General features: G+C 45.8%; 1 protein-coding gene across 1 annotated transcript; it reads right to left on the bottom strand.

The window, feature by feature from the left end:
• Positions 1–1,733: 1,733 nt before the first annotated feature.
• On the bottom strand, positions 1,734–22,287 carry LOC115465976 (calcium-binding mitochondrial carrier protein SCaMC-3-like). Its single transcript, XM_030196887.1, has 10 exons — positions 21,649–22,287; positions 18,810–18,936; positions 18,617–18,704; positions 17,604–17,715; positions 14,766–14,924; positions 14,494–14,646; positions 13,751–13,858; positions 5,918–6,085; positions 5,383–5,533; positions 1,734–4,026 (listed from the first exon to the last, which is right to left on the bottom strand). The coding sequence occupies exons 1-10, from the start codon at positions 21,832–21,834 to the stop codon at positions 3,842–3,844; spliced, it is 1,437 nt and encodes a 478-aa protein (XP_030052747.1). The 5' UTR covers positions 21,835–22,287; the 3' UTR covers positions 1,734–3,841.
• Between the last annotated feature and the right edge of the window lie 1,608 nt (positions 22,288–23,895).

Genomic DNA, 23,895 nt, shown 5'->3' with positions numbered 1-23,895 from the left:
AAGATAACTGAAAAAGGCAAAAGGAAGTTTAGAAAATGTATTTATTTTCTTCTATCTGAAAGATCAGTAGGGAAGGCACAAGGTCCTGCCATAGGTTCAAGGAGAAGGGGCAGTGCAAACGTGCATCTCAAAAGTCCAGGCCAGACCAGAACCTGATGCAGCAGTCGCTGGCTCCTGTTTGGGATACACAGGCTAGGCTGTCTTTTCCACAAGGCAAGAGGAGAAATGTCATCTTTCAAGTTGATTAGGGATTCCAATACACTGAAGAAGTCTCCTGCTTGAATTACTGATGTCATGAACGCCTTGAGACAGCTTTTGATAGTGAAACTCTGACTTTTCCTGCACGTTTATCTTCACGAGTGACCTAGAGGTTTAAGTTAAGCTTTTTTTTTTTTTTTTACTTCTAATTCACTTATATTTTTGGATCCACTGTTGCCCTTTCTATGAAGTTTTAGCAAGTAAGGAATTGAGATAAGGGTTTTTTTATGCCGATGATGACAGGTACCCTTCAAAAACTAAATACGGAGTGGCGGTGTGGGCACAGAGGCTTTTCCCCTTTCTCATTTTTATATCCTCTTGCACTTCACAGTAGTATTGATCAGTATCTTGCAGTCTGTACAACGAGGTTGTTTTGTTTTGTGTGACATCTTTCAAGTTAGAACCATCTTCATATCTTTCATCCTACAGCTCACCCTCCACATGTTTCTGTCTCTCTCTCTCTCTCTCTCTCTCTTTTTCTAGGACAGGAGGTCCTAGTTCTCTTTCCTTTTCACAGTGGGGGGGTCTGTTGTCTGTTTCTCTTTCTCACACTAGTGTCTCTTTCTCATTCTAGGAGGTCCTACTTCTCCCTTTTCACATGGGGGGGGGGTCTGTTTCTTTGTCTTTCTCATTCTAGCAGATCTTATTTCTCTTCCTTTTTTACAGTCACATTAAAGGGAGGGGGGGGGTCTGTTCTCCCTCTCACACGGAGGGATACTTCCCAATCCCATGACAGATTCTGTAGCACACAAATCCATTTCATCTTATCACAGTCCTTTCTGCATCATAAGCTTCACTTTTTGTCTTAAATCAGAGTCCAGCACCCAACATACCAAGGCTGTATTGAAATTCAAGTTCAGTGTCCAGCTCTACACCCTCCTCCCAGGAATGAGGCCCCTGAGATACAGAGTCAGAGATGGCGCCTGACCAATTCCATGTAACATTCGTAGGAGAAAACTCTATACCACCCTGCATGTCCATCTTGCCTTACCCCCCTCCCCCCCATTAGCTGAAGTGAATGGCGCTTTTTCTGTGAACTGAGCTACAGCAGTTAGAATAGGTTTGGTACAATCAGAGTGAAAGAAAACTTGTTCTGTACGGCGGTCACAGGCTCAGAAAAGCCAAACTTGGATATACAAGGCCACATTCTGTGTTAAGAAACAGGATCCCACTTGTGCCATCCAGAGCAATGTGACCAAGACCTTAGCACCCTCAGCACAGTGAACATAGCAAGATATGGTCGGTGTGGGGGGGGGGGGGGGGGGAGAGACTGAGAATAGCGGAGAGAGAGGAGTCTGGGGAAAGAGAGAGACTGAGAATACCAGAGAGACAGGGGTCTGGGGGGAGAGAGAGAGACACACACACACACACACACACACACACAGGGGTCTTGGGAAAGAGAGTCATGGATTTGATATACCACCTTTCTGTGGTACAACAGAAACGGTACTTTCTCTGTCCCTAGTGGGCTCACAATCTAAGTTTTTGGACCTGGGGCAATGGACGGTTAAGTGACTTACCCAGGGTCACGAGGAGCTGCAGTGGCAATTAAACCCGGTTCCCCGGGGTAGGTTTCACTGTGACCTGTACGGATATATGGGCAGCTCTCCATTAGGGGTTCGTTGTGGGCTCCCAGGCTCTGCTCTTGCACTGGGGTTCAGCATCACAGGACGGGCATTGGCTCCCCCTTGTCTGTGAGAGGCTTCAGCTCCTGTCTTAAGGACTCCACAGTGTCAGTGAAGGGTGGGTGTACAGAAATCAAGAACCTGTGGCAGGGAGAGAGAGTGAGGAAGGGGTTCACAGTGGCAGGAACAGGGGGAAGTGGAAAGTGTGTGCACGCCCGGAGCACAGAACTGCTGGTGGGTCTGAAGGGTAGGAATGGAAGAGATGGGTGGGTACAGGAGCCTCTGGACATTCAGGGAAGGAGCCAAGGCTGCAGAGGGATCCTGGCCTTTCTCTCTTACTCCTCAGTGCTTTATCTTGCGTCCTGGCAGAGAACCTCTCTCCAGTGAGGACTGGTTCAGCTGATCATAGAAACTAGCCCTCTATGGCCAAATTCACTTTGCGGCTGTTGGTCTGAATGCTGCAGCCGGACACATCAGCTGGGATTCCCGCCTTCCCCCCTCCCACACACACAGTGCACCAGGAGCTCTGCCTAAAGCAATGGGAGACCTCCCCCACCAGTGCTTCTGCCCATTGTGCTGGGAGTCACTCACTCTCACCCTGTGCCCCAGGAGCCCTTCTGCCTATCGTGCTGGGACACCCCCCACCCCCCAACCCTGTGCATTAGAATCCCTTCTGCCCATTGCTCTGGGATCTCCCTCACCCCACCCCGTGCACGAGGAGCCTTCTGCCTTTTGCTGATTGTGGACAAGATGGCTGAGCTAAATCAGACAAGCAGGGAACTCTAGGGGAAGAGAGACAAAGAGCTTAAGGGGGGAGAACATTTTCAAAGACTTAAGCACTTTCATGTGGGAAAGGGGGTAAAACAAAAGTTACCTAGCTGGAAAGTACTTTCACAATGGGCATCTCCAGGTATCTCTACACGGACAAGAAGGGATGAGGGGCTGGAGGTAGGGTGAGAACGAGGTAACTGCATGGACAGGAAGGGATGAGGGGCTGGAGGTAGGGTGAGAATGAGGTAACTGCATGGACAGGAAGGGATGAGGGGCTGGAGGTAGGGTGAGAATGAGGTAACTGCATGGACAGGAAGGGATGAGGGGCTGGAGGTAGGGTGAGAACGAGGTAACCGCATGGACAAGAAGGGATGAGAGGCTGGAGGCAGAGTGAGAGGGGGTAACAGATGTAAATCCGTAATGCTGCATCTATCCTTTACATTGGATCTGATGCGAGGTTCAGGAGCCTCATTTCATAGTGATCCCCTTCCTGCCATTGAGCTGGTCCTGTCTGTGTTCCTCAGGTGGAGAGGGAGGGGGAGGGCAGAAATAGCAACACGTGCAAATTCATGACTTGTGTTTCCACGCTGGTGCTGGCGTGCCTGCATGCATGTGTGTTCAAGTGTGAGGTAGCAGGTTATACAATCTCAGATAAAACATTATACAAGTTAAAACAAGTTTAAATACAAATTATGCTTTTAAATGCCCAGGCCTGGGGCAGCCGAAGCTCACCATCTTGAGCCAGTACGGCTGCTGCCTGGCCAGTAAGGCTGCTCCACCCCGTGCAGACAGTGCCAGTCAAGTTGGAAAGGGGACTGTGGAGGAGAAGAAATATCCCCAAAATGGCCAGAAAGTCAGGTGAGGGAGCAGATGTGAAGAAGTGGAGGCTGCAGCAGGAAATGCACCGACTGTTTCACCAATAAGTTTGTCCAGTCCCTTCTCAGTGAGTCTACCTGCTATTCTGTAGCTTCAGCTGGGTAACAGAAGATGTTCGTTTGGAGCCTAAGAGGTGTCAGGTGGGAATCAGCATCTTGATTACTGACGTCCATCTAGCAGTGTCATCCATCAGAATCGGGGAAGTGAGACAGACGCACAGGATGAAAGCGAGTTCACAGCAGCACACGTCTCTCTCAGGCCACCCAGCGCCTCCACGCTCCTCTACCAGGATCCAGCTTCTTCTCAGAGTCTCATCTGGAGGTGACTCCCAGAGCCACTTTCATGTTCTCGTACACCACATAACTGATGCTGACAGCAGGAATCACCTTCATGAAGTTGGGTGCTATGCCCCGGTACAGTCCAAAAACCCCTTCCTGAGACAGGATGTGCCTGAACAGTCCCAGCATGGAGAGCTGAGGGGCCCCTACGATGGAAGCTGTAAAGGAGAAGAGACGGGGCACAGTCAGATTCAAATCCATACCCAAGTTTCCCAGTCCCATCACAGGCGTTTTGTGGTATTAGAGACCCAGGGCACTCACTTGGGGCAGAGGGTTCAGTCAAAGCAAACAAGCATCAGCGGTTACTGAGGGTGGACGATTTCTAAATATCTAGGTAAATGACTTTTGGAAACTGCCCTTGTTACATATATGTAAAGAGTGGAGGAGTAGCCTAGTGCTTAGAACCAGGGAAGCCAGAGTTCAAATCTTTGGGTAAGACACTTAACCCTCCATTGCCTCAGGTACAAACTTGGATCTAAAATCCTCCGAGGATGGGGAAATACCTGAATGTAACTGCTTTGAGCTACTACTGAGAGAAAGATATGAGCTAAATCTAAAGAAAGGAAACAAATATATAGACCCCCCCCCAAATGTAGTATTAAAATTATGAGGCAGAATTCTGCAGGGAAATAGTTACCCTGTGGCTGTGGGGTTTTATACTTTGATATTCAGGATCAGGCTGTACTTGGATGCTGCTGCTTAGGAATGATCCAGGTACTCTAGATAATGATCCAGACCAGACAGGACGGCTGTTTTGCTGTCTGACTTGCCCATTTGGCTATCTGGGTACCAGTCCTGAATATAAGGATTGCACTGGTGCCATGAGGATCAGAGGAGGAGATCCAGATAATGCCACCAGGTGAGTGCTAGTTTTGAATATTGTTACTGGCAGACTTATAGCATTATTGATGGGGGAGGCAGAGGCAGTGTTGGAATGATCATGGCTCTTGAGTTTATTAAAATCTTGGGGTGAGGGTTGGCTGAAAATTAATTGTGGGAAAGGAGCTGGGGGTGGGGGGATAAGGCTGAAGGTTCAGGAAGGGTGTCCTATTAAGAGCCCTGCTGACCCAGGAGAGATGCACAGAGAGCATCAGAAAGAGACAGCCTGTCCCTCCTGCCCTCACTTAAAGTGAAAGTCTGAGCGTGGAACTGAGGGGGGGGGGGGGGGAGTGTTAGTGCCCTGCTGTAATCTGACCAGCTGCAACATACTATGGGGACACTATCCAACCCTGGAGCTGCTGCATTAAGAAAAGTGGGTGGGTTATCGTTGTAGCTGATTTTGAGCCACCCTGTCTGTGGAGGCAGGATGCTTAATATGCATAATTTATCCCTCAGTCAGCACTGCTGTGTCTAAATGGACAGCTGTATCCAGATAGTGCTTGCGTTTCAGACAGCTCAATGCTGTCTGACACCTGTTCATTCTGCAGTCGCCTCTGTGCATCTCTCTGTCACTGAACCCTGAGTCCGGAGAGGTCAGCTGTAATCTCGCCTCCCTGCACTACGAGATATCTCACCTTGCGCCTGCATGCGAGTGCGCACCAGTGCCAGTGGGTAACTGGCTATCTGACCGCAGGTGCTGGAGACTGTCCCACACGCTAAGAGGACCAAGACGCCTGGGTCGGCTGTGTTCCTGCTGTAATTCTGTAACCATGCATTCTTTAGAGTCTGCAGAGAGGCAAAAGGGAGGGGAAACATTTAAAGATAGACAGAAAGAAAAGAGGGGGGGCAGGGTCTTCCTTAGCTGCAGCAGGGTAGGAGTGGAAGGGGAGAAGCAGAGGCAGCCCAAGGTCTTCTTTGGTTACAGCATGTGTGGGGTGGGGGAGGGGAGAGTTATGAATGCAGCCCTTGGTGCCTCTGAGTGCAGGGGGTCAGTGACCCAGAGCTTCCTGATCTACAATAATTTTATTTATGAAGATTTATTAACCACCATTATGAAGAGAGTCGCCCATGGGCAGCTACTAACAGCATAACTCTAACAAAATGACCAAACGTCATCGTGATACACAATTAGAACTGTGAGGTAAACTTAGAAAAAGGAAAAATACGGACCTCATAGACTGCCAGATCAATGCCGGCATAGGGGACGATTCCTAGCAGATTGGGCAGGTAACCTTTGGAGAATGCACGAACGCCTTCCTTCTTCAGGATCTGCCTGGCACAGTCCGCCATGCCCAAGTACTGGCCAGTCCTGCGCAGCGCCAGCCGTGTCTTCAGGACCTGCGCATAGACACAGCTTCCGTTACGTACTTCTGTTGCGTTTCATTAGTTGCTTCAACAGAAACATATGAAGTAATATGCAAAGCTAAGGAGTCACTCAATGCAATACCATATCTTCCTGACCCAGAATCTGCTTATCGGTGCTCATCCCTAGGGCGGAGCGGTATCGTCTGACCCAGCCGGACCGCTGGATGACAAGGGGTAAAAAGGAGCACTCGGCAGAGACAAGGCCACAGCAGAAAAACTAACCCCACCCAAGACTGTACCTGGATCCAGCACTGAATACTCGAGTATAAAAGCGAGTACTAGCACCCAGATAGAGTTAGCTCAGCATGATGAAGAAGGGAGTGGTGGTAAGTACTCTCTGCCCCTCCTGGATACCAGTTGCTAGCTAGACCAAAGGATATAGGTTGGGGAGGTTCTTAGCTGATTTAAAGTTATTGCAATTTAGAGCTTTCTGTCGCAGCCTGCAGTTTATGGTGATTTGGTGCTTTACTGGTACATCGTCCACCCTGTGCATCGAGTCATTCTTTTTCAGATTTAGGTAATTTGATTACTGGTATGGGCTTGAGTCACCCTGATCCTGGGGGATTTTAATTTGGGCTCACATGCAGATATCATGGGCAGCGCGACAGATTTTTTTCAAATTAATTTTGTATTTATTAACTTTCAAATTATATAATCACATTCATAACGCAATTATTAGAAATACAGTATTGAATAAACAGGAAATAATATTAACCCCAAAAGGGAAAGAAGAAATAGATAATATACATTAATGTCCACGTCTAAAGTAACAGATCCAAGAACAGGAAATATTAAGAAAAAGTAGAAATACTACCCAGCTAGGAAAAACAAATACAGAACAGACTGCTAAATCAGGAATACAGCTCAGCCAGTCCTAACCATATAACCTAACAGATTGAGAATTCGCGTAGCTACTCTCAACCCTTCCTTGTTAAGTAGAGGAGTGTGGTAGCCGTGTTAGTCCACTCTTAAGGTTATCAATAGAAATCAAACAAAATAAAACATGGAAAATAAAATAAGATGACACCTTTTTATTGGACATAACTTAATACATTTCTTGATTAGCTTTCGAAGGTTGCCCTTCTTCCTCAGATCGGAAATAAGCAAATGTGCTAGCTGACAGTGTACTACAAGATACCACCGTATCTGCTCTGACCCAGGGGACAGAGACAGACACCTTAAAAGCCTGACTGCATCCTTCAAACAGAAAGGCTACAACCCCAAAATAATCTCCAAGAATATTGCCTCCTCCCTCAAAACACCCAGGGAGAATCTGCTACAGTACAAGGAGAAAAAAATCCACAGACAGAATCCTGCTTGTAGTGACATACAATCCAGAGCTGGAAAAACTGAGGAAAATCATAAGAGATCTACAACCTATACTCCAGGAGGATGAATTACTGAAAGAGATATTCCCATCCCCACCAGTACTGGCCTTCCTACAGCCACCCAATTTAAAACACAAGCTAATCAGAAATAAACTTCCATCACAGACTGAAAAGGAACAGAAGGGCACACTTCCCTGTAATTTATCCAGTTGCAAACTATGCCAAAATATTTCACAGGACCCCAAAGTCATCCACAAAGGAAAGATATTCAACATAAAGGGATCTTTCACTTGCTCATCTTCCAATGTGGTATATATCATTCAGTGTAAAAAATGTAACGAAGGATGCTATATTGGAGAAACAGGCCAGATGCTTAAGACAAGATTCAATTTACATAGACATCACATGAACAATACTGGTACCAGCAGGGTTCCCACGCCTGTTGGTCAACATTTTACAGGACCAGGACACTGTACCAGTGACTTCACAGTGAGAATCCTGAAAGGTAACTTTAAAACCATACAAGAACGTAAGACCTTTGAAGTCAGAATGATTGAATATTTTAACACCCAACAGAAAGGACTTAACAAGGATCTGAGGTTCCTAGCCCATTATAAACCATAAAGCTGTATGTCTCTGTTGATCACCCTCCCCTCACCTATCCACACCCATCCTGTTAGAATATCAATGATATGCTTTGATGTCCCCATGCATACTTCCTACCCACCCCCCTCCTCCCACCCTGTCAGACTGTCATAGTAATGCTTGAATGTTTTCACTTATATACACTGTCAGCTAGCACATTTGCTTATTTCCGATCTGAGGAAGAAGGGCAACCTTCGAAAGCTAATCAAGAAATGTATTAAGTTATGTCCAATAAAAAAGGTATCATCTTATTTTCTTTTCCATGTTTTATTTTGTTTGATTTCTATTGATAACCCTTCCTTGGAAAGCACAAAATCAGATAATTGCTTAAGTTCACTAAAGATATAGGATTTACCATCAAAAGAAAATACAACATAAGCCAGGAAATCATAACAAAAAATAAACATCCCCAGAGCCTACACACAAGGACGCAACCAGGAAATCCTGACAGTGTTTCTGAGGGTAACTGCATGGATAGGAAGGGATGAGAGGAAATATTCTAATCTTAGAACCTAAAAATAATTGATCCATATGACGGAAAAACAATCTCTGGACAATGCTCCAGTCCGGTTCCAAGGCAAATGTCAGAAGCGAGGTAGTTCTCAGGTTCACTACATTAGGGTTACCATATGGCTCCAGAAAAAGGAGGACGGATTGAGCCAGCCGGGTTTTACTTCCATTGCTTTCAATGGAAAGCAATTGCTTTCAATGGAAGTAACTTCCATTGCTTTCAATGGAAAGCAATGGAAATAAAACCCGGCTGTCTCAATCTGTCCTCCTTTTTCTGGAGCCATATGGTAACCCTACACTACATCCAATGATGATTCCAAGAAGTCAATCCAATTGAATCCAGTAGTAGAAACTCCAGGCAAGGCTTCACCTTTTCTAGATCTCGATAGAGATAAATATTGAGCTCTCACAATTGGTGGTATTAGCAGAACCCCCTTCAGATGTGGCGGGGTGTCTGGAATGTTGAATTAGATGCCCTCGTTCAGGAGTGTGTTTCTAAGAGGATGGTTACTGTTAGGGAGGGGTGGTGTTTTCCATGGTATACAAAAGAATTGCGGGAGTTACGCCAATATGAACAGATCTGGATCAAGACTAGAACGGATAGCTCAAGCAGGATTATTGGGTGTGTGCTTTGATCAGTCCTCTGCAGGGACATCTTGGCGGTGTGATTTGGACTGCAAGGAAATCGCTAGATATTTCTAGGATCTTTGCAGAATGTAGTGAGAATGAGGTTGCTCCTCTATTTGTGAAGTTCAGAGAATGCATAGCTCAGAGGCAGAAACAACGCTAGTTCTGGACTCCTGCCCCACAGGATCAATAGTGGGAATTGTGCTCAGTCCTTGTGTACGATTGTAAATTATTCTCTGTGCACTGGGGTGTCTCTTGGGTTGTTGTGTTGATCTGTGATTAGATCGGTACTGAAGAAAGCTAATTTGAATGACACAAAACATGAACATTGCTGCCCAATGGCAGACGTTCTGTTCTTGTCTAAGTTTCCGAAGAAGGGAGTTCTTATCCAGTGACGAGATTTTATAGATGAATTAAGATCCGCAACAGTTGGGGTTTCCACAATATCACAGCACAGAAACGGTCCTGTCTGCAGTACTGAATGATCTTAGATTGTGGTTTTAGGGGATAGATGTGCTGTTTGTTGTGTTAGACCCTTAGTGCAGCTTTCAATACCATTGACTGTGACCTGGTGGTGTGTTTTTTTTTTTTTTTTTGGTGGGGGGACATTGCTCACATGACCATCATTTTGAGAATCAGGGCAGCTGTGGTTTAAATCCCGCTGAGGCTCCCTGTGACCTTAGATAAGCCACTTATTAGGGAAATTCATCAAGCAGCATTATAGCCTTAATCCGTGTTAAAGATTAGCGTGAGCTAAATGCTAAAAGCCCATTCTATACCTATAGGCTTTTAGAATTTAGCATGGGTTAATTCCCTTAATGCGTGTTAAGGCTATGACACTGCTTGATGAAGTCCCTCTTGTCTTCCATTGCCTCAGGTACAAACTTAGATTGTAAGTCCTCAAGGGACAGGAAGTAACCTGAATGTAACTCACATTGAGCTACAATTAAAAAAAAGGCCTGAGCCAAATCCAAATAAAGATATATTTTTATATGGTAGAACTCGGATGACGCTAGTAGGTAACAAGTTACCAAATGCTTAACCAGTTACATGTGAAGTCCTGCAGGAGGCGACACTGTTACCCCCTATTTTTCATCATTTTATCACTAATGACCATGATATATTAGGACAGTTGGTATTATTTTTGCTGATGATATCCAGATTTTAATACTTTTGGGTAATGGTGGAAAACCAGATGAATACAAATAGATTACAGCAGAATCTGCAGAAAACAGAGATACCAGGGGTGCAGAAAGCTTCTAGTGATGTAGAGCATCTGGTAGTTTGGGGGAAAGGCTACAGACTTAGGTGTGGAGCTTGAGGGATATCTGCAGCGGTACTTAGTCTTTACTGTTGGGTTCTTTACTTGGGATTACTTAAATAACAAGTATACCATTCATTCAAAAGACAGCAGCACGGGTCCTGAGATGGAAATTCAAGAACATGTTTCTCCTATATCTTTGGTAAACTCTACTGGGCTGCCTCTGTGTTATTAATAAGAAGACCCAAAATTGTGTTTACTGAATGTTAAGCCTCTGGGACTAGGGGAGGAGTCGGGTAGGCTAGCTGTTGAATGATGCGTAGCAGGTAGGATGGAAACTGGCCAAATCTTGCAGGATGAGAGAGGTGCAGAGTATGGATGAGAGAGCGCATAGAAAGCAGAGGGTCACAAAGTCTAGGAAGGTACAGGCTACTTTTGTAGTTGAATGAGGAAAGAGACTTGTTAAATGCAGCTGGAATTTTGGGAGGGATGAATGGGGGGCGAATGAGGTTTAAGTGACAGAGGGGAGGGAAAGGGGGTTATGGGGTAGTTTAAGGAGGGTTGACAGTTTAAAGGTCGTGTCCTAAAGAAACCTCGCTGGGTCTTGCCTGAGGGGATGTTGAGTAAACCTAAAATTGGGTAGGTGGGAGAATCTCTGTTGGATTATATTAGATAAGTAGTGCATCGTGCTTTTTGTTGGGATGTGTGATATTGTGTAAAGCAGGAGGAGTGGATGTAGTGCTGAGATATTCATAATAAGGGTCAGTTTTCTTGTAGGGATTGTTAATGTTGAGTGTTAGGACTGACAGTTTGTATGATGTGTGTTTTCACTGTATAATGCAGTCTATTATTTATTTATTCGTTCATTCTTTCTTATGTCCCACCACAATTATCCAAAAACAAGTTTTGGTTCAATGTGGCTTACATGTTGGGAGAGATTACATTTTTGTTATTCTGTTACAAGCAGTATGAGCATTTAGTGGTGTGATTAACCATAGAATTTCTTGGAGATAGGTTTTTAGTTCTTTGCTGAAATGGAGATGGTTCTCTATGCTTCTTATGGCCTTGGGAATTGAATACCACCGTTTGGAGCCCAGATAGCTAAAACCAGCTGTATAAACAGATTTGTAGGTTATGTTTCTGCATTTGTGTAGATGGAGCAGAAAGTAACCTCTGGTTCCTGGACACGCATTTCTTGGTGACAGTTCAATCAAGTCTACCATGTAATCAGGAGACATACCAAACAGTATTTTGAAAATTAACGTTCCAGTTTTAATGAATAGTCTGGCCTTTATTGGAAGCCAGTGTAACACGACAAGCAGTGGGGTTACTTTTTGTTTTGATCGGTCTGCAGTGATTTCGGCGTGCTTTCTTTACATCCTACATATGCTGCGTTGCAATAGTCTAGTTGGGGTCATATTAAAGATCGTACTATTAGACGGAATGTTTGTCTGGGAAAATACTCTCTGATCCTTCTCAGTTTCCACTGAGTTGAGGCCTTTGGATTTGAAAGTACTTTGAAGAAGGGGGCTGCAGGACCCCATGTTGGTGCTCTTTAACTCTATGATGGAAAGGTCACAGTCTCTGCTGCTCTACCTAGAAGAACATAAGCTCAGGGATGAGCAGTGGCTTTGTTAAATCTATCGTGTAAGGAATGGTTTATACACTTTTCTTCCATGAATTTGTCTAAACCTTTTTTCAAACCCAACTGCACTAATTGCTTTTCCCACATCCTCCGGCACCCCTGTATCACTTTGTACTGGTGATCTTAATTAGTGTAAATCCTTTTAGAACTTCCACCTTTCAGAAATTAGGACCTTTTTTCCGCTGGCCTTTGCTGAAGTCTCTTAGGTCTATTTTTCTGGCAGGCGACTAGCAAGTCTCTTCCCTGCTTTTTTTTTTCCCTGCAATCCTATCATTGAATTACAGTTCCTTTTCCTTTTCTTTTGTTAGGTACACCGCTTTGATTCACACCTTGAAAAGTGGTTCATTAAGAATTTAATAAACGTAAATATAAGGGGTAGTAACGCTGAGCCAGCAGTAGTCGGCATTTCTTTAAATGGCAGACACTGGAGGAAAAACAAGGCAGATACTTGGTGGCAATACTGGATATTTATATTCTATTTTAGTTATTTACTTTGAATGGGATAAATTAGGAAGTGATGTTAGTCTGGCTAAGACTTGCAGTGTTTTTAGAAAATGCTTGAAAGCGTTGTTTGTTTACGCCAGCATTTAGTAACTGAAAGAAATACAGTTTTTCTGCTGTAAATGAATGTATCAAGATGTGTCTGAAGTTATGTTATTTTGTTTATATTTTGTTCTGCATTTAATTCTGTATCTCGCTTAGAATTGTGCATAGTGCAAGCCATAAATTTTTAAATAAATTTAGTACCAAAAAAGCAACTGCAACAATCTTTACTAATCTGTGGAGGAGTAGCCTAGTGGTTAGTGCAGCAGACTTTGATCCTGGGGAACTGGGTTCGATTCCCACTGCAGCTCCTTGTAACTGTGGGCAAGTCACTTAACCCTCCATTGCCCCTGGTACAAAATAAGTACCTGCATATATGTAAACCGCTTTGAATGTAGTTGCAAAATACCACAGAAAGGCGGTTTATCAAGTTCCATTTCCCTTTCCCATTTCTACCTCTAAACATACCATAGACCTCAGTGGTACCACTCACTGGATGTTGATTTTAGACCAGTAAGAATTATGCACCCACCTCCTCATCGGTCCTTAGTATAAAATTTTTTGTCAATTGTTTCTAACTATATTCCTACTTATTCATATTTCCAAACAATTCAATTATAAGGAAGTTGGAATACTCATCTCAGGATGAAATCATTATCAGTCAATCGGGGGATTATTTAATCCGACATAGACTGTCTCGCCCGGGAGCTGTTTCAGGGAATACCCCCTAATTTAAATGCCGCCATATTCAAATCTGTATGTGTAAGGGGTTGAGAAATGTCAGCGCCGTTTAAATTAGGGGGTATTCCCTGAAACAGCTCCAGGGCGAAACTTCCCCTAAACCTGTCTGAAGCACTAGTGGTAGCTCATTCCACAGTGCTAGTTCTCCAACAGAAAAAGTCAGCGCAACCTTCAGCCCAGGAACAAGCAATAGATTGTAATTTACAGGAGTTATTTCACGTAACTGCTTAGTCCCTTTCCCATTTCATCACTTGTCAGACGAGGAGGCAGTATATGGATGCTTCTACAGACTACTGGAGTATGGAGTAAACACCAGACCTTGACTCTACTTGACTGACCTCCATGGGGTAGATGATTGTCTGAGCTGTAGCCCCAGCCAGAGACCCAGCAATGAACCTCTCTTGTACTCGCAGTGTCTCCTGCTGGCCCCGGATCAACCGCTTGATCTGAAATAAGAAACTGGAGATGTAACCGGGGCTGCAACCACACTTTCAGTTCATGGACCATACTGCATCACATTAGTATAGCTGAGAAGCACACGTGTACCATTGTGGGGTGTACAGGTGTGTGTGTGTATCACATGTACCGTGATGGGGTGTACAGGCGTGTGCGTGTCTGTGACACACATACCGTGATGGGGTGTACAGGTGTGTGAGTGTGACACATATACCATGGTGGGGTGTACAGGTCTGTGTGTGTGTCACATGTACCGTGGTGGGGTGTACAGGCATGTGCGTGTCTGTGACACATATACCGTGATGGGGTGTACAGGCGTGTGCGTGTCTGTGACACATATACCATGATGGGGTGTACAGGTGTGTGCGTGTCTGTGACACACATACCGTGATGGGGTGTACAGGTGTGTGAGTGTGTGTGTGACACATATACCATGGTGGGGTGTACAGGTGTGTGTGTGTGTGTGTGTGTCACATGTACCGTGGTGGGGTGTACAGGCGTGTGCGTGTCTGTGACACATATACCGTGGTGGGGTGTACAGGTGTGTGTGTGTGTCACATGTACCGTGGTGGGATGAGAGAGAGAGGACTTGTGCATGCAGAACCAGTGGCATGCCACAACACACCTGCTCATAGGCCATGAATTTTATGGCAGATTCGGGTGCTATCTTCAAAACGTTGATGCCATTTCCACGCCAAAGTGAGCGGATCCCACCCTCCTGGATCATTCCCCTGAGCCCACTCAGCACATTCATATTGTTGGCTTTGGAGGCATGTACCTAGAGGGAAAGAGAGGCTGAAGAGTGAGAAGAGACATGTACATGGAAGGAAAGAGTGTGAGGGACACAGAATTAATGCAAAGAACTGCACTGCAGGTATAACGCAGGGAAAGGTTTACCTGCATGAAAACCTTGAGTCGATCCAGTGGGGCAGTACCAGTTCTGGAGACAGCTCCTGCCACCCCACCTGCAATAAGCTGCTTCCACCAGATCCCTGTCTTCTTCTCCTTCTCTGAGAATTCATCTGGAACTGTCAGACACTCCCCAATATCCAGAACCTGGGGAAATCGATGAACAGCATGCAGTAATTAGTCAAGTGAGCAGCAGAACGGGGGTGGGGGGGGGGGGGAGACTGAATCAAGGAACAGCAGAAGCTTGGAGGGGGGAGGTCCTTGACTACAAATTAAAAACAAAAGTTAGACTAGTCCGGGCTGCCTGATTTGTTATGATGAAATTGAAGCAGAGGTGAGTCTTGGGGCTGCTATGGTGAGTTATTTATTATTATTATTTATACTGTTTATTGAAAGCCTCATTGAACTCAAACTTGTTTGGGATAATGTGGGATATAAATGTCACAAATAAATAAATAAAATAAATATAGCGCAGAAGAGGGGAGCGGGGACCTCACAATGGGAAGAAGGATGGAAATATTTCTTTCTTTCTTTCCATCGTTTGCTCTACTGCCATTATAATCTTATATAATCAAAGCATTTTACAAAATGGTCCACCATACAAAGTACTTAATCTAACAGAACATTGATACATTCATTAATTACAATGCAGTTAATGAACTACATAATCTAAAACCTTTTTCATGCTATTTAAGCCATATTCTTATCATTCCCAGCACAGGGACTGCTTCTCATACACTCTCTAAACTTACAGCCTTGTTCAGGAAGAGACAGGAAGGGTCCAGGGCAGTACTCTGTGGGGAGGGGGGCAGGTTTGGGATTACCTGCGGTTCTTCCAGGTATAAACAAATTTGGTCATCCATGACCAAAGAGCGAGAATGCATGAAAAAGAAGAGAGAATTGACTGAGATCTTGGTCCTTGTCTGCAGCCACATGAGGCAGCGGGAAAAGGCGCTTCCTCGCAGCCAGCGCATTCCTTGAAACGAGGACATTGCAGCAAAGAGCACTGGTACACTAGATCGATTAGGAGACTTCACCAGAAAGTGTGGGTTCATTCCCTGCTTTCTCCGGAGAAGTCAACTCACATGTGCAGTGTATGTGGGCCTAGTGATGTCATAATGGCATCAGAACTCAGATTATAATGATGCCATCAGGATTCTCTGACTCACAGAGCAGAAAGGAAGCAAAGGTCTGATCGGTTCCTCAGGTGCGGAGCTACCATCAAACAGAAAGGAAGCAAAGGTCTGATCGGTTCCTCAGGTGCGGAGCTACCATCAAACAGAAAGGAAGCAAAGCATCTGGTCGGTTCCTCAGGGGCGAAGCTACCACAGAGCAGAAAGGAAGAAAAAGTCTGATTTGGCTCCTGAGGGGCAGCGCTACCACTGAGCGAGCCTGGCAAAAAGTCTACTGCTGCCTACTGGCAGGGGCTGCCTGCTGTTGGGCCAAACAGAACTGGAAGTTTTCCTAAATTAGCTTTATTCATTCCCACTACTCTGCTTGTCTTCTGCTGGCTCTGGCCACTACCACCACAGTGCTGTTGAACCCACAAGGCAATACTCCCTTTATCTCCGATCTCAACTGTTCCATGGGACCAGAGCAGCAGGAATGAAGAATCAACCCCTGCCACTATGAATTTAATTTAGAAGTGTTGGGGGGGAGGGGCAGTGCTGAAAGCAGGGCAAGGAAAAAGATCTGATACTCGGATACTCCACAATTTCCACACATACCACCCTGAGTGGACCTCTGAAGAGATCCTCCCACTTTCCCTCTGTCCACATTACCTTGGGAGAGATGGTTTTATAGAGGCTCATCTTTTAATTTTCCATCCAGATCTCATTCAATCCTACCTATGCCGCTGCAGCTCCTGCACCTCCCCCTATCCCTGACCGGTGAGTGCTGCCAGACCCTGTCCTGCTTCTCCTGCATCACCTGGTATACTGTCCATGGATGGAGAAAGGATGGGAGGGGAGAAGAGGGAAAGGCTGCAGATGGTATAGGCAGAGAGGGAGCAGCAGCGAATGGAGTGGGGAGAGCCAGAGTATTTGATTGTTACATGTACCTGAAGGGTGTCCTTAGAGAAAGGTCAAATCCTTCCAGCCTTAGAGTCAGGTAAATAAGCTGCATCTGAGCGGTTTTACTGGGTTGTAACCAGTGCACCAAATAAGCAGGAAGGAAGTACTAGTCCAGTGGTCAGAGCAGTGTGCTGAGGACCAGGGATTCCAGGATTCAAATCATGCTAATACTCCTTGTGATCTTGGGACGTCACATCACCCTCTGCTGCTTTGGGTACAAACTAGATTATAAAACCTAGGGACTGGGAAATTCCTACCATACCTGAACACAACTCTGAAAAGGTGTAAGCTAAGTAAAAAAACAAACAAAAAAAACCCCAAAACTGACTACTGCTAATCCTAACTACTATGTAAGCCGCATTGAACCTGCCATGAGCGGGAAAGCGCAGGGTACAAATGTAATAAATAAATAATCATTTCTATAGCACTCCCAGATGTATGGAGCCCTGCACACATTATATACAGGTACTTTCTCTGTCCCTAATCGGCTCACAATCTAAATTTTTGTACCTGGGGCAATGGAGGGTTAGATAACTTGCCCAAGGTCGCAAGGAGCTGCAGTTGGAATCGAACCCAGGTCACCAGGATCAAAGTCAACTGCACTAACCATTAGGCTACTCCTCCACTTTTCCTGAGAACACAGGCTGCAAACTTCTGACACCATATGCAGGTCCCAGCAGAAGAAATGCTAACCCCTAAAGGAAATCACTCTGTGAGACAGAGGGACAGAGAGCAGAGAGATCCCACCACTTACCGTTGAGTGCTTCCAGTAATGAATCACTTCCTCCACATTCTTCAGCGGGTTCAATAGGAAATGGTCTCTCCACTCATGCCAGTCTATGGTCATAGTGTCATCTTTATCTATGCTACAAGAACAGAGGCAGAACTTAGTGCTTCATCTCTGTTCATTGTACTCTTTCCACCTTCGTCTGTCTCTCTGCTTCTCACTATCTGCCTCTGTCTCATGGCATGCTTAATTTCTGGAGTTCCAGACTACACCTTGTGTCTCTTCTGCAATATGCTCATACTTGTTGGGTTCTAGATGGCTGTTCTGCCTCCCACAAGTGCCCTAGTTATGGTGGGATTCCAAACTGTGCTGCACCTCTCACATTGTGATCACACTGACAGGATTACAGACTGCATCCTTTCTCTTATAGCGTACTCACACTGATGGGTTTCTAGTCTGCCCCGTCTCCTACATCTCACCAACGGCGGTTCCAGACTGCACCCTGTCTCCCATATTTTATGCAGATAGAAGTTCCAGACTACATCATCTCCCATGTGTCACACCAATGGTGGTTCTAGACTGCACCCTGCCTCTCATGCGTTATGCCGACAGTGGTTCCAGACTGCACTGTCTCCCACATGTTATGCCAAAGGTAGCTCTAGACTGCCCTGTCTCATATCAATGGTGGTTCTAGACTGTGTCCTGTCTTAACATAAGTCACATCAACGGTGGCTGTAGACTGTCTTGTCTCCTATGCATCACACTGACAGTGGTTCCACACGTCACACCAAGGTCAGTTTCAGATTACATTCTGTTTCATGCCTCACACTGACAGTGGTTCTAGACTGTATTCACAGTGGTTCTAGACCACAACCTGTCTCCCACACCTCATGCAGATCTTGATTCCAGACTGCACTGTTTCCCGTGCATCACATCATGGTGGTTCTAGACTATCCTGTCATCCATGAGCCACAACAACAGTGTGCTACATTGTGCCCTGTCTTTGAAGTGGTGCCTCAGACTGTTCCCTTTTCTCTTACCTCTGCAGGATTTTCTCTGCTTGCTGCAGTGAGATATAGACCCCTAGGCTGTGGAAAGTTTGCTGGATCTCAGATACATCAATATGTCCTGCAGAAGAGACAAGATGAAGACAGGTGTCAGCAAGAGGCCCAGGAGTGAATGTGGAAGAGCAGGAGGGGTTGGTCTTGAGTCTCACCATACTGGGGTTCTTACCATCATTGTTTTTGTCCAGGCTGTGGAACATAAGTAGTAATTTATTCTCTCGCTCCTTCAGGTACCTGGTAAACTCCTCAAAATCCAGCCCCCCATCCTGGTTTGTGTCTCCTCCCTTCAAGATCTCCTGCCAAGGATTAAAAAAAATAAGAAAACAGACCTGAGAAAGTAGCACCCCCCATACCTCCAGATGACAGATGGAATTTCATGTAGACAAGTGCAAAGTAATGCATTTTGGGAAGAAGAACCCAAATTATAAGTACTTGATGCAAGGTTCCACATTAGGAGTCACCACCGAGGAAAAGGATTTAGGAGGTCATCTTGGACAATACATTGAAATCTTCTGCTCACTTGTGGTGGCCAAAAAAGTAAACAGAATGTTAGGAATTATTAGTAAAGGAACAGAGAAGAAAACAATATCATAATGCCTCTGTATAGTGGAATGCGCAAAAAGACTGCAAAGGGCGTACAACATAATTATTTATTTGGATTTTGCTCACACTTTTTTCATTAGTAGCTCAAGGTGAGTTACATTCAGGTATAGACTTGCCCAAGATCCCAAGGAGCAGCAGTGGGCCATCTCTGGATGTTAAGACTGGTGCTCTAACCACTAGGCCACTCCTCCACTCCAAGGATGGGACGACTCTGATATGAGGAAAGGCTTAAGAGGTTCTCCTAGGACAAGCAGGATGCGTCAGCCACATATAGGTGATGTCATCCGACTGCTCCTATTGGACGGAGAAAGCTCTCCAATAGCTCAGAAGGATTTTTTTAAAACCCTCTACCCATGGAGGAAAAGTCCATAAACCATTACTACAGTAGACCCAAGGAAAGCCACTGCTTATCTCTGGGGGCAAGTAGGACGGAATTTTGCCAGATACTTGTGCTCTGGACTGGCCACTGTTGGAACAGGATAACGGGCTAGATGGACCTTTGGTCTGACCCAGTATGGCTGTTCTTATACTAATACCAGCAGGGTGGTGGTGACACACCTGTTTCTGAATCCTCCACACTAGCTCATGCAGGGCCAGGGCACAACCTTGTAGCACACAGGGCTCATCCGTGTTTCACATTGCATTAGACAGATAGGTTTTCAGAGGTCTGAATGCAGCTTGAAAAATTCAGTCAATTCTAACAGAGCCGACCGTGGGCACTGTATCCTATCATCACACCCCAGAGGGCACATTTCCACTGCTGCCCCCTCCTTACTGACCTTCCTTGCTCTCGCATAGACCTCTCAGACCTGCACAAGCCTTTTTCTTCCCCCCTCCCAATCCACCCTCTCCATGTCTCCACCATAATATTCTCTCACACATTTCTTGTCATGTACTGAACTCCCCCCCCCCACACACACACACATACACTACATTGACTCAGTCTCTGCCCTTTGCATGTGAGAATTGGAAACTGCAGGATAGATTGGGATGACAGTGGTACTCTCACACCTAAGCATGTGGGGGGGGGGGTGGTAAGGGTTATTTTGTAGCCCCCTCAGATGGATGGGGGAATGGAGGTGAGGGCTGGTACTCCGTATGCTGAGTCACTATCTCTACTGTATTTTGTGCATCTCATGATGGGAATGAACCTTACTCGGAAGCCAAGGGAATACCTGGTTAAGATTCACTGCTGGGGCTCTGCGTAATACATCCACTGTGCCCAAGGGAACTTCTGGAGTCCACAGGGTGCTATAGAACAGGCCACTTAGCAAAATAAGCTAGAAGTTCCTTCTAATCAAGCCGGTGGCGCCCAGTAAAACTAGGATCATTTCTGTATCTTTCCTGGTCTCTGATTCTATTCCGATAACTTTATTGCATGACAGTTTTTACACATTTAGCAGTTTAGATTTTAAAATCCCCCAGGGATAAAAGCGGATAATTGACAGAATAGTAATGAGTACAATTCAATTCTTGTGGGTCGCTCTTCGCAGGTAACGTTCTGTAAGCTCACAGGGGTGGGAAGATTGTACAGCCAGTACAGAGGAGGGAGAGCAGACACGCTGCCAAGATTATACAAAAACAGTGTGTGGGCTGAGCTAATTATAAGCATTGGCACAGAACAGGAGAGAACAACAGCGCCCCGAAGGCCTCTTTCTGCACCAGCCTGACTACATGTCTCTGTCACATTGGCTGCTGTGTTTATACCTGCAGTGTGCAAATACCTACATGCCTCCCCTGCCCCTGGGATCTCAGTTCAGGATGTGTCTGCAACCATCACAGAATCCTGTCCAACCTGCCCCTCCAATCTTAGTTAAATATGTAGATCTTGTCAGTGCTGCACCTGCCCCTCTCCACTGGGGCTTAGTTAAGGATATGTCTGCCCCCTGTCAGAGATCCTGCTCAGTGCTGTGCATGACCCCCTCCCCATGTCCCAGCCTTGGTTGAATCTGTCCCACCTCCACAATGTGCCCCAGTCAGGGATGCAGTGGAAGTGAAGTGATCTTACCTAGGAAACATTTGTGGGTCTCCTTACTGCTGATACAGGGGCCAGTGCCCCTCCCCTTTTATCAGCTTCATGTCCTCCACCCATGGGTTCAGAGTGCACAGACCTGCTGTGCTGTACCTTGGACATCACTTCACAGTCCTCCCATTGTGGATCCCTAGTACAGAGGCCCAAGACCCCCTCCCCCAACCTCTGAAAGCTGGTACACAGACCTCTCACCTGCTCTGACTTTATACACAGGTTCTTTCCTGTCACCCTGCCAGTGCTGCTACATAGACCTCTCACTTGGGTTCATGCCTGTCACCCTGCCAGTGTTAGTACACAGACCTCTCACCTGCTCTCTATTTGTATACAGGTTCATGCCAGTCACCCTGCCAGTGCTGCTACATAGATCTCTCACCTGCTCGGCGTTGGTACACAGGTTCATGCCCATCGCTGCCAGCCCATCACGTAGCTCATTGATGTCCACATGTCCATCCTTGTTGGTGTCCAGTTGCTGAAACAGCGTGGCCCAGCGCTTCTCACGCTCGGAGTCCCTGGGCTCCTGACACGTGACATCTGGCTTTGACATTTCTGCAGGCTGCATTAGGTTGCTTGCAGGAAGCAGGGCACCCTCATTGTTGCTGCGCTCCACAGCCTGGACTTCCTACAGGGCCCTGCAAGCCACCTCTAAAGAGTGCCAGTAAGCGGAAGGCTGCCACCAGGCCAGGGTTCCTGCTGCTGTTGCTGCTGCTGGTGGTGTCCTGGTCCCTCTGAGGAATCCCTCCACTGTGCAATGGCAAAAGCAGTGGCAGCAGAGGGAAATGCAGCTAAGAAGCTGTTTTGTGCGCTCTCCCTCCCTTAAACTGTCCTGACAGCAGAGCCACTCTCCACTTCTGGGGAGAGGAAAGCAGAGGTGCTGTGCCAGACTAGCCCACGGGGCCTTTCTAAGTAGCTGATCAGGGGTCATCAGTAAACCAAAAGCTGCAGTGTAAGCCAGTAGTAACAGGCTTCTCTCTACAGGAACATTTCTTGGGGTTTCTGTTAACTAACAGTACAAAACACCTAGAGAGAGATTGACTTTCCTTGAGTCGTCTTCCATCTCCGCATTCTCTAGCCCCTTCCAACTTGCTTGTGTGTGACACCTCAGCCCTAGCTAATGGCTGCTAACACTCTCACTTCACTTTCTGGACTGAAGCCTGCACAATTCCCCCACCCACCCCTTCTGCTCGCTGCACAGTCCCTTCTCCCTCCCACCTCACATTCTGCAACTGTAGGTGACAAAAACCAGAGACTCAAGCACTGACTTCCTGCAATGCAAATCCAATGCCTGCCTCCTAGGTGGGACTAAACTCACCCAGCTGTTCCTGCAAGGAGGAGGAGAGAGGGAGGGGGAGGCTCTCTGAGAAGCTGGTAATGTAAATACTGCAATGGGCCCTGGGGAAAAAAGGGCAAGCAGGACTGTTGGCCATCCCTGCACACTAGCTGAGCACCTCACAGACTAGAAAAAGAAAGAGGCAGACAAAAACTGAACTGGAAGGCCCTAGAGGCCAGACTTTGCACACAGTGCAATATCAGACAAATAGAAACAGAAATGCACTTTCTCCTGTACTAAGCAACATGCAGAGAGAGAAAATCAAAGACTTCCAGAAGAGAATAATCTTGGAGAAAGAAAGAAAAACAGAAACACATTTCCTCCTGTACTTGTTGTAGTTCACATTTCACTTTTATTTGATAGAATCACAAAATCTTAAGCATTTCTAATGCTATCTTTCGAAAATCTCTGAAAACATTCCTCTTCAACAAGGCCTACAATGAGAACCTATAACCTCACCAACCCACTCTATTATGAAAGCCCACCTTCTATAACTATCCTAATCACTCCCTTCCTTCTTCCCTCTTCCCTTCCTTGATCGCTACACATGACTAACAGTATCTGATATCCTAATATGACAATGTCAATAAATCTATGTAAGCCACATTGAGCCTGCAAATAGGTGGGGAAATGTTGGTGAGAGTAAACAAATTAAATGATACTAAGACTACTGACAAGCATGAGAGGACGCTGAATATCCTGCAGACCACTAGCCTGAGGGAAAAGCTTGGACAAAACAAAAAAGTCTTCAAGGTGAATATGGAGTGATAAGTGATTCCAAGGAGTGGGCAATACAACACTTAACCAAGATTGTCTAGTATGATCAAGTCTGATATCGTAATGGGGTGGGATGACTAAGAGATTATGTTGGGAGAAACAAGGGCATGAAAGAAAGTCTGAGGAATCAGGGAACTTTGGAGAAATACCAGAATACAAAGCCTAGTGGGCAATAGTGAGTATTTTAAAGAGGATGCAGTAGGACGCAAGAAACCAATGAAGCCACTTGACAGCCATATGACCTGTAGCTGACAAATTTGAGAGAGGGAGCCTTGCTAGAGAGAATTACACTAATCCAAGCAGAACAAGATTAGGGAATGTATGTGCAGGAATTTGGAGTGTAAAAGGGAACAAACTGCACATAAAAAAAGGAAGTTTTCATGATATTGGAGCTTTGTTAGTTGAATTTAAGGTGTTTGTCAAGAAAGACTTCTAAAGCACAACAGAGTCTTTCAAGAGAGTACTAAGGGAAGAGAGGGTTGGAAGTGTCTCACTCCAAAAGGAAAGTATAGAATC

The sequence above is a fragment of the Microcaecilia unicolor genome, chromosome 3 (genome assembly GCF_901765095.1).
Source record: "Microcaecilia unicolor chromosome 3, aMicUni1.1, whole genome shotgun sequence".
In the NCBI taxonomy this organism is placed as follows: Eukaryota; Metazoa; Chordata; class Amphibia; order Gymnophiona; family Siphonopidae; genus Microcaecilia; species Microcaecilia unicolor.
Note: the sequence above shows the minus strand (reverse complement) of the source record. Positions and strands in the feature narration are given on the sequence as shown.